Genomic DNA, 10804 nt, shown 5'->3' with positions numbered 1-10804 from the left:
AAAGAAGTCACTTCTATGCTCGCGAACGGATAATTTAGAAATTAGAGAAACGCTGTTTGGAGCACGACGCTGTACGGGTGCGAAACATGGGCAGTGGACGTGCGGAAAAGAAAAAATTAGAAGCGTTCGAAATGTGATGTTGCAGAAGAAACATGAGGATACTGTGGATATAGGAGGTAGAAATAAAGAGGTATTAATCAAGTCAATAAGAAATAGACGAGATCAGTTGGTAGGACACCTTCTCAGACATGAAGGTCTAGTCAAAGACATATTAGAGGTTGAAGCAGGAATTAAGAGGATAAGAGATAGACCTAGATTAGCTTACTGCTCGCAAATAGGATGTGGGTTGTTTTAGTTTTAGGGAAATATGAAGCTTAGTTCAGGATAGGTGAAAGTGAAGGTTCGTGTCCAACCAGTCTTAGGACTGACGACCTTATGATGATGAATAGTACTTATATCCGTATCTGCCAAGTCGCTTGTTGGACAAGTTGTTATGCTCTAAAACAATATAATTAAGACACGTAACGTACGATAGGTCGTTACGCTAATCTGCATCACAAGAACATTACGTTGTTATTTTACATTACACAGTTAGTTCTGACATTATGAGTTACACTCTTTGGCTTTATCACTTTACTAGGAAAGAGTGAAGGTGCATGTCAAACCAGTCTTAGAACTGACTTCCTTATGATGATGATAGATATGACGAAAATAAAACAAAAATTCAAACAGGAAAACAATTAAAATCTGCACTCTAAATGGCACGTGGTTCAACGATTGATTTAGGACAATAATTATAACAAAAATTTGCATTCTCGTTTCATTCTATAAAACCATTTAAGGCTAAACTATTTATTCTTTTACAGCAATTAGTTTGACCATTTTGACGATATTTGTGAAACTTTGGTACATTATTCTTATATATTACACTCACTTAACAAGTACCAGATGTAGTACTCATTATCCAAGATTAACTACAACTGTAATTCAGGCTTATGGAGGATATACACATACAATAAGTCCTACCGCAACAACTAAAGAGAAAAAGGAAATAATATAAACGTCTTTTTAATACTAACGAGGCAACATGTACCTAGAAAAGGCACTGTTATACAGTAATAAATATTTGCAATTATTTTTCATTAGAAATCGTTATTGTCATTAACAATCAGAGTAATGTAAGGAATACACTTTACGCCTAATGACGACTTTATAGATTTNCCCTCAACCAAATTAAGTAATGACACAATAATTTTATGAACAAACTAATCATACAATTTTTATGAATTCAGGTATAAATGTTAAAGGTAAAAATAAATATTTGTACATATTTATATTTCACGTCTATATCACGAAATATAAATGTATAATTAAAGAAATAAGGAATGCCTACAAAAAATAGAAAAAGACAATATTTATTTTATAATAAAAATTACAGAATTAACTGTCATTCACAATTAATAAATGAAGTTAATTTTACTCAAAATTTACATTTGATAATAACTTATATAAACAAATACCTACTAGCAACATATGGACAAAAAATAATAATTATGTTAAAGAAGCAGTTTCTGTACGGTCATCAGTCATTTCTAAAAACTGAGCGCTAACATCTCTTGTACATTCTCCTTTGTTATTGAAAACAAATTTATAATAACACCCATCGGCACAAATTACTAAAAATAATTATAAATATTAGAAAACCTATAGTTTTAGTAAAATAGTTAAAATAAATCAAATACATCGTGGAATTTGTAAAATAATTCTTTCCTCACAAGCTGAGCATCAATAAACAATATTTTTTGACTTGCATGCATTACTTAATACACTGTTATCCACCCATAAAAGTGATTTTGTATTTTAATTTGGCATATGTGGCAATGATTTATAAAAAAGCAATGAAGTTCCCTCCCAACTTTTTTGAAAGAGAATTGAATTTCAATTTGTTATTCATCTAATGTTGCAAAGATAGTAATAAAATTTTTCATTTGAATCTGTCCAGTAAATTTTTTGGAACTTATTTACTAGTGAGAATAAAACGCAGTATCTGAACTAATAATTAATGATATAATCTGCTCTATAAGTATTTCAATTTTACCTATAATTGAATTATTATCGGTTCCAAAAGCACAAATACAAGGTGGGCCATTTGGTATGGTAAACTTGCAAAATGACCAGTTTGATGAAAAATATTTTGGTAAAAATGATGCATTGGCTAATGACGAGTGCTTATTTAATTTCTGATCATCCAGGGCAAAAACGTGTACAGTTCCATGATCTGATGCTACACAAAGGCAAGTTGAAGTATGATTGAAGTTAATACAATAAATAGTAGCCTAAAAAAGTTAAAAATAATCGATAAATTATAATTAAAGAAGCAATATTATTAAATAAATTTAACTCAATTTTAAAATCTGTAGAAAACCAAACTGAACTGAAAATAAATTAAAATTATTTTAAGGAAAGCATTTAAATTTTAACACATGCCTGATGAGCTCCACGTCTCAGCTCTGCAACTTTATCTCCATTACTGGTATTGAAAACTCTAATTAATGTTCCTTTTTCACTTGCTGTGGCAAGTCTTGTACCTTGTAAATTCAGTGCTATGCAACTAAGATTTGCCTCATGTGCAATAATATCTAAAGGTGGTTTCTCTGTATTTGCTAAGTCAACTAATTGTACATTACCAATTTTTCTGCCTGGATAAGCTAACAAAGAATTGTTACTGTTTGGACAAAGTACACACAAACCTTTTGAGTTACAATTTGTTTCAAAAACATGTAACTGTTGAGGATTCTGTGTAAATGTATAAACTTTAATTACACCTTCTACAACACAAAATAAAACAATTAAAAAAAAATTCCAATAATATTCGTATTCTAACCTAAAACAACGACTATTCTATCTCTCCTTAACTTTACTGCAAGGACTGGTGCATTAAAATCTAACGAAATTGGTATATTTTTCTTTAGATCGTCCCATATTATAACCCTGTTTGTAGGAAATAACGGTTTCATTCCTCCTCCAATTAATGCTAAATAATTACAACGGAACAACATTTCCACATATCCCAAACCCCCATCTTCAAAATCCTGTTTTTCTTTTTCTTTTAAAGGATCACAACTATAAACTCTAAATCCAGAAGTTGTTGCACAAGCAAAACATCCTAAAAAATATTTTTTAGTGATTTTTTTCTAAAAAATGCTTTTTATAATAACCTTGATCTTGATTGAAACCGGCATACAGTAAACAATTTCCAAATGAATTTGTTGGTCCTAAGTTCATTTCAGTCACTTTAAATAGTTGCGACTTTTTATAAAATGATACATATTTTTTAAAAAATCAAACTTCATCTTTAACCTCTCTTAGACTTGTCAAAATCGAATCTATTATATATATGTACGCATATCATATTATCCAAAGTATCCAACTACCCAACTACCAAAACATACCAAAATAACAACCCATATCAAAGTATCTATGAAGCAATAAATATTATAGTCTGCTTTGTACTGAGTTCTCCCATCAGAGAGAACGAACACAAATTATAAATTTTTTTTAACTTAAAAATAGGAAAACAGCACTTTTTGTAATTTAAAATTCAAACATGTATCTATATTAGACAGTATGTGATTTAACATAACACGCACTGTGTAGATTCTTATTTCAATTTCTATTAAGTTAAAATTCAAATTTTTACCATTTGGAACTTGTTGATGTAGATTATTTATTTTCTTTTGATATTTTGTAGCGATTCATTTTTCAAAAGATTTTGATGTAATATTTAATTAACATTAACGCAATTAGAACTGCAGGATGTCCCACGATGGCCTAAGGACTAAAAGACACTTAGAGAATAAAAAAAAATTTGATACTTGAATGTTTGCATTGTTAATTTCTGCATTCCCAATTAAACTCGTCTATTTTAAATAGAATATGCAATTCTGTTTTTGAGAAGTAAATTCCTCTATTAACTAATTAACGAGTCACTGTTATAAAATAAAATAAAACCTGCAGAAAACAAATATATTTCCAGAATATTATTAAAATCTACTAAAAACTAAAAAATTTCGAATGTATTAATTTTTACTTGTTGAAACTGACTAGTAATTAGTTTCAATAATAACCCAGAAAGAATCCAAGATATATATTTGTTCACACATTTAAATCTTCACCTGAAATTTTTGTCAAGGAAAGATTTTGTCAAGACAGATGGTTGATTTTAGCCAGTTATTGTTTTATAAAAGTGTCCCATAAAGCATTAGAGAAATTCCTGCCAGCTTAGCTCGTGAAATGACAAATTGGCAACTTTATGATTTTTTTAAAATTTTATCATTTTTTCGGATCCCTATTCACTTTTAAATATGGCCGTGAGACACCCTGTACAAATGACGCCTTCAAATTGAAAGCACAAAGTTATTTTATAAATGTGTACTTATTGAGTACTTACCTTATAAATATTATTGTGTAAAATAATATATAATCTTTCGAAATCATACGTACTTGTTCGAATAATACACATGCAGCTTTAGGCTAACGCTAAAAATGCAAATAGAAAATTAATTGTTCAACAGCCACTGCGGTTTTTTCTTTGTATAAACTGTCAACTGTTTAAAATTTCACTACCTATATGAGAAAGAGCCAAACAGTTTTACAATTAGTCAATTATGCTTTCCATGTTAAAATAAAAAATTGAATTTATTCGAAGCATACTGATTAGTAGCGTGACTTAAAGTACGTTTAGTCAAAAACCAGTTGTTCGAAATTGAATATGACATTATTGTTTTTTATTTTAAAACTGTTGAAATGTCCATGAAAAGCGTTTTCTTAGGATTCTTTTGAAATTTTGGCAGAATATTATTTAAGTTATTCTTCACCTATATGTGCAGACTGAAATTATTGGACAATATAGTTTCAGAGATATTTAATTTCAAAGTTCGCGTTTNTTAGACTTGTCAAAATCGAATCTATTATATATATGTACGCATATCATATTATCCAAAGTATCCAACTACCCAACTACCAAAACATACCAAAATAACAACCCATATCAAAGTATCTATGAAGCAATAAATATTATAGTCTGCTTTGTACTGAGTTCTCCCATCAGAGAGAACGAACACAAATTATAAATTATTCATTAATTAAAATTGTTAGTTTGTTTCATTTTAAAGTTTAATTTAATTTTGTGTATTCGTAAAACAAAACGAATATACGCTTACCTTGCTAATAAATTATTACTCTAATTGGAGAAATTGGAACTTGGAAATTATCCAATAGAAAAACGGGAAAGATTACAAGATATCTAACCAAAAAGTGTATTTTCTTCCGTTCCTTCTTTTTTTCCTAGCAGCCGTAAATGTTGTAGCTTAAGCGTGGCTAATAAAGGTACAAAAAGGAAAATGAGCAGCTCTGAAGAAGTATCGTGGATTTCTTGGTTCTGCGGATTAAGAGGAAATGAATTTTTTTGTGAAGTTGATGAAGATTACATCCAAGACAAATTCAACCTAACTGGATTAAATGAGCAAGTACCTCACTATAGGCAAGCTCTGGATATGATTTTGGATTTAGAACCCGATGATGAATTAGATGATAATCCCAATCAATCTGATTTAATAGAACAGGCTGCCGAAATGCTTTATGGGCTAATACATGCTAGATACATTTTAACAAACAGAGGCATTGCGCAAATGATCGAGAAGTATCAAGCAGGAGAATTCGGCCACTGTCCGCGGGTTTATTGTGAATCACAGCCAATGTTGCCTTTAGGACTATCAGATGTTCCTGGAGAAGCAATGGTGAAACTGTATTGCCCTAAATGTATGGACGTTTACACGCCAAAATCATCGCGTCATCATCACACTGATGGGGCATACTTTGGTACCGGTTTTCCACATATGTTATTTATGGTTCATCCAGAATACAGACCTAAACGTCCCAGTAATCAGTTTGTGCCCAGACTATATGGATTTAAAATCCACCCTCTAGCTTATCAACTACAACAGCAGGCTGCATCTACCTTCAAAGCCCCTATTAGAACCTTAAATTTTAACAATGGTAAACGTTAAAATGAAGAGGTAAAAAAATTAATTTGTGTATTTCAATTGATATGTGTACCACCTGGTTAATTGATTTTTAATTTTCAATTTCAAAGACAACCAAATACTTGTATTGGTTCAAAAATAAAATACTTGTGGACAAAAATCTCTTATTTTTAAACAGTGTGACATGTAGTTTTCATAACTTTTTCATTTAGTTTTTATAAATTGTTAAGTTTATCAGTTTATTTAAAAATATATATTGCATATTGTCTTAGCTGACATTTAAGAAGTATATTGGTAACTAGGAAGTATCTTTATTTAAAGTTTAATTCAATAAAAAAGATATTGTAGGTATACATATAAGTGCATTAAATTAATAAATTATAATTTAAATTCTTCGAGATGGTAAATATATAGTAAGTTAAAAGTGCTTTTTATTTTATAGAAACCTTTCAATATTTTTACTGATTCATTGTTAGTTGAATGTATTCAGTAAAAGTTATAAAGAAGCTTTTTATGAAATGCATCATTTTTTGATGTAGTTGGGCAATAAATTTCAATTTATCAGTATAATTTATTTCTTACAAAAATTACAGAATTACATTTACATCAGTCCCTTAAAAATAAATTACTCTGAAATACTTAAATTTATTTAAATAACTGTAGTGTTATCAACGTTTAGTACGTACAGTAAAAGACTATTGCAATCAAATCACCTAATTAATGAACATCAAAATAAGAAACTTATTGCTAATATATGTAATAATGCTTTTCTTTGTGACACTATTTCTTTGCAAATATCTGTCATACGTATATGTAGAATTACACTCCTGAAATTGTCAGTACAAATTATAACATTTTTTCTACAAAACTATACAACCTTTTACCAATTTACTTATCCAACACCTCTAAATAATAGGGATAAAACTAGCAATAATTATTTATAATACTAATAATTGTAAAAAATTTCTATGAATGAGAAATAGCAAACATTTCATAGGATCTAGTATTAATTCATTAATTTCTTGGTATTAACATCAAAATATATGTTACGTTATATTTAAAGAACCTGCTTTTTCAAAAAATGATAACAATTAAAATATTTACAATTATAACATCTGTGTATTAAAAGTATTTTAAATAGTTAATCATTTTTCAATTGATATGCCTAATTGCGATTTACAAACTTTTTGTTTATTAAAGAACATACATATCCTAGAGAAAAAGCCAACAGATAAGGAAGATACTTTGAACGAGGTATATACCACTCCTTTAACAGAGTAGTGAGAAAATTCAACTTTCCAGAGGTATACGGAGGGTATCTACCTGATCCTAACACTTCCTCTATTTTATTGTAACCCTTGTGCAAGCAACTCTTTTTATGTGTGAAAGTGTCAAAACTTTGTTTACCATGATAAGATCCCATTCCACTTTGACCAACACCACCGAACGGAAGGGTTTTAACAGCCAAATGCATTACAGTTTCATTAATGCACATCCCACCAGAGGAAGTGTGTTTTTGAAAAAGTGTAACTACATCATTATCATTAGAAAATATGTACATAGCAAGAGGTTTTTCTCTGTTATTAATAAATTTAATTGCTTCATAAGCATTGTCTACATTTACTATAGGTAGAATAGGGCCAAAAATTTCTTCTTGCATAATTAAGTCACTCTCATTAAGATCCGTTAATATTGTTAACTCAATAAATCTTTCTGCAGAATGTGTATTGCCTCCCAAAGCAACTGTTCCTGATTTTAAAAAGTTTATCAAACGATTATAATGTGCTTCACTGACTATTCTACAGAAATCAGGAGAAGATCTGGAATCTGTTTTATACCACTGCTTCAAAACCTTTCTGGCTGTTTCTATAAATATTTTTTCTACTTCTTTAGTACATAACAGATAATCAGGAGCAACACAAGTTTGACCAGCATTTATCCATTTGCCCCATAAGATTCGTCTTGTTGCAATTTCCAAATTGACAGTTTTATCGAGGTAAACAGGACTTTTGCCACCTAGCTCCAATGTAGTAGGGGTTAAGTACTTATTGCAAGCCGTATGAACTAATTTGCCTACTTTAGTTGAACCAGTAAAAAATACATGGTCAAGTCTTTGTTCCAAAAACCCAGCTGCAACTTCTGCGCCTCCTTCACATACACGATAACAATCATTATCCAGATATTTTGGAATTAGTTTCGCCATTAAATTGGAACTTTTCTGGCTAATTTCTGATGGCTTAATAATAACACAATTGCCAGCTGCAATTGCCCCTGTAACTGGTGAAAGTGTTAAATGAAATGGATAATTCCAAGCGCCAATAACGAGAACAACTCCATATGGATCATTACAAATGTACAAATCATCAAAAATTGTTGCCATAGTTTTACTAACTCTATTGGGTTTAACCCAGTTTTGTATGTTAGCCAATGCATATTCAATATCACTAACATTCAGGTTCACTTCCAAAACTAATGATTCTTGTTTACTCTTACGTAAATCTTCAGCAAGAGCATTAAGGATATCATTCAAATTTTCTTCATAAAGGCGTTTAAATGCTTTCAACTGTTTAATCCTGAATTGCAATGGCAATGTTTTACCACTTTGGAAAGATAGTCTTAATTGCTGCACAGTAGTAGCATAATCAACACTTATGTTATTCATTATTAATAGATTTAATTACAATTTACTCGAAAGACCAATAAATTATACTCTAACCTTTTGGATACAAATTTATTACGTATAATAGAATACTTTTACGTTGATTTTTGTCCAACTGATTTTCTCTATGTATAATCAACAAGGATAACAACTTTAAAACCTGCATGTATTTTAATTGATTTCGAGTATAAATTTAATTCAGACATCGATCTTTGAACCTAACCTCATAAGCTTTATGTTGCTTAATTGCTTTATTCATTTGATTTATGGCATTTATCAATTTTATCAAATTTACTATTGGTTATTTATATCCTCTTTTCATGCTATTCACGGAAAAACAAAAAAATAGTAAACACCATAGACAATAACATACATCATAGAACATACATATAAAATACACAAGACAGTAAAAACCATAGACAAGAATATACTAGCGGTCAGAATTGTGGTACAACAGAAAAAAGAGATGGAACGAAGTTTCGGACAATATCCATCTCTCTCACAATAGTGCGTAAGCGTGTCAAGAAAGAGATAGCACTAGTCGGAAACCATACGTTATCTCCCTCACTCTTTTCCAGCCAAGATAATATTACAACCATAGACATACAGCTAAGGCACGTCCATTATTCATTGAACTAGACTACAGATACTGGAACGCGTACGCTATGTTAAATTTGTGAGGGCAAGTGTGCGAATAGCTCCGCTGCTGCGGAGTGGGATACCATCTCTCTTTCACACACAGGCGCTTATGAGTCAATAGCGGAAGTCAGGTGAAAATGAGGCAGGTGTGCGATACCCGTGTATGATTTTACATTGCCGTGCGGTATCTTTATCGCAGAAATTATTAACAAATTATTGGCGTATTTTAAAATTTGTTAAAAAGCAATAAATTCATTAGAAATAATTTTTATTGTGACCTAGTACAAACAAAACAATACAATTAATCCGAAAAAGTTCTAATTTTAATTAACTAAATTATTCTAATTAAATTAAAGTATTGTAATTAAGTTAATAAAATATTTTAATAAATTAAAAATGATAAAATAATATTTTTTTATGTGAGCTATGTCTAATGTTACATTTATCGCCCAATTATTGAGGTCTCTTTTTTTGGCGTACTTTTTCAGTGGAAATTTAAAATAAATATATGTGTAGAACTAATATACTAATAATTAACAAGGTAATTATCCTTATTTTTCATTAAAATTTTCGCGTACACATGTACCCATAATGCAGGTTAAATTATATTTCATTGTTTTAATCTCTAATTAATACTTATTTATGGAATTTTATGTTTTCATTGGATCTCCATTCATTTGTGCATCTACAACAGTATTTAACCATTTCAACTGATTACTTTAAAAAACTAAAAAAATTAACAACACAGTCTAAATAACACCTCTATTTACGTCAGTACGACGCAGGCAGATAACCACCCCACAGCGTCTGACCTTGTCTAACACTTGGGATCAACTTTTTTAACAGCTTCCCATAAGCGCGCTCATTCCAGTTTTCCCCTCCACTTCAATGCCATTATTATATACATAACATCATCTCTTTGCTTAGATTAATTTATCATAAAGAGGTCTAGTCCTTATCTATGGAGATAGATCATTAGATGAACCACAGACTTACAAACAGATACTATAGTGCAGGGATGGCGAACCCATTGAACTAGACTACAGAACTGGAACGCGTACGCTATGTTAAATTTGTGAGCGCAAGTGTGCGAATAGCTCCGCTGCTGCGGAGTGGGATACCATCTCTCTTTCACACACAGGCGCTTATGAGTCAATATCGGAAGTCAGGTGAAAATGAGGCAGGTGTGCGATACCCGTGTATGATTTTACATTGCCGTGCGGTATCTTTATCGCAGAAATTATTAACAAATTATTGGCGTATTTTAAAATTTGTTAAAAAGCAATAAATTCATTAGAAATAATTTTTATTGTGACCTAGTACAAACAAAACAATACAATTAATCCGAAAAAGTTCTAATTTTAATTAACTAAATTATTCTAATTAAATTAAAGTATTGTAATTAAGTTAATAAAATATTTTAATAAATTAAAAATGATAAAATAATATTTTTTTATGTGAG

General features: G+C 30.2%; 2 protein-coding genes and 1 pseudogene across 2 annotated transcripts; 1 reads left to right on the top strand and 2 right to left on the bottom strand.

Moving 5' to 3' along the window:
• Positions 1 to 1483: 1483 nt before the first annotated feature.
• LOC108741873 (WD repeat domain phosphoinositide-interacting protein 3) lies at positions 1484 to 3508 on the bottom strand. Its single transcript, XM_025978261.1, has 5 exons — positions 3219 to 3508; positions 2885 to 3166; positions 2488 to 2828; positions 2099 to 2336; positions 1484 to 1676 (listed from the first exon to the last, which is right to left on the bottom strand). Exons 1-5 carry the CDS (start codon positions 3283 to 3285, stop codon positions 1552 to 1554), a joined length of 1053 nt encoding a protein of 350 aa, XP_025834046.1. The 5' UTR covers positions 3286 to 3508; the 3' UTR covers positions 1484 to 1551.
• Positions 3509 to 5079: 1571 nt separating this feature from the next.
• Positions 5080 to 6471, top strand: LOC108741875 (casein kinase II subunit beta). Its single transcript, XM_018476841.2, has one exon. The coding sequence runs from the start codon at positions 5403 to 5405 to the stop codon at positions 6066 to 6068; it is 666 nt and encodes a 221-aa protein (XP_018332343.1). The 5' UTR covers positions 5080 to 5402; the 3' UTR covers positions 6069 to 6471.
• A 100-nt stretch (positions 6472 to 6571) lies between these two features.
• On the bottom strand, positions 6572 to 9050 carry LOC108741872 (annotated as a pseudogene).
• Positions 9051 to 10804: the final 1754 nt, after the last annotated feature.

Source organism: Agrilus planipennis, unplaced genomic scaffold (assembly GCF_000699045.2).
Source record: "Agrilus planipennis isolate EAB-ADULT unplaced genomic scaffold, Apla_2.0 scaffold281, whole genome shotgun sequence".
Taxonomy (NCBI): domain Eukaryota; kingdom Metazoa; phylum Arthropoda; class Insecta; order Coleoptera; family Buprestidae; genus Agrilus; species Agrilus planipennis.
This window is presented reverse-complemented; position numbering and strand designations above follow the sequence as displayed.

Bases quoted from the DNA above. Each gene is read 5' to 3' on its own strand.
- LOC108741873 (XM_025978261.1), bottom strand. From the start codon at position 3,285: ATGAACTTAGGACCAACAAATTCATTTGGAAATTGTTTACTGTATGCC. The intron at 3,167-3,218 runs GTTATTATAAAA...AATATTTTTTAG, and splicing joins CGGTTTCAATCAAGATCAAG to GATGTTTTGCTTGTGCAACA. The intron at 1,677-2,098 runs GTAAAATTGAAA...AATTATTTTTAG, and splicing joins CGATAATAATTCAATTATAG to TAATTTGTGCCGATGGGTGT.
- LOC108741875 (XM_018476841.2), top strand. From the start codon at position 5,403: ATGAGCAGCTCTGAAGAAGTATCGTGGATTTCTTGGTTCTGCGGATTA.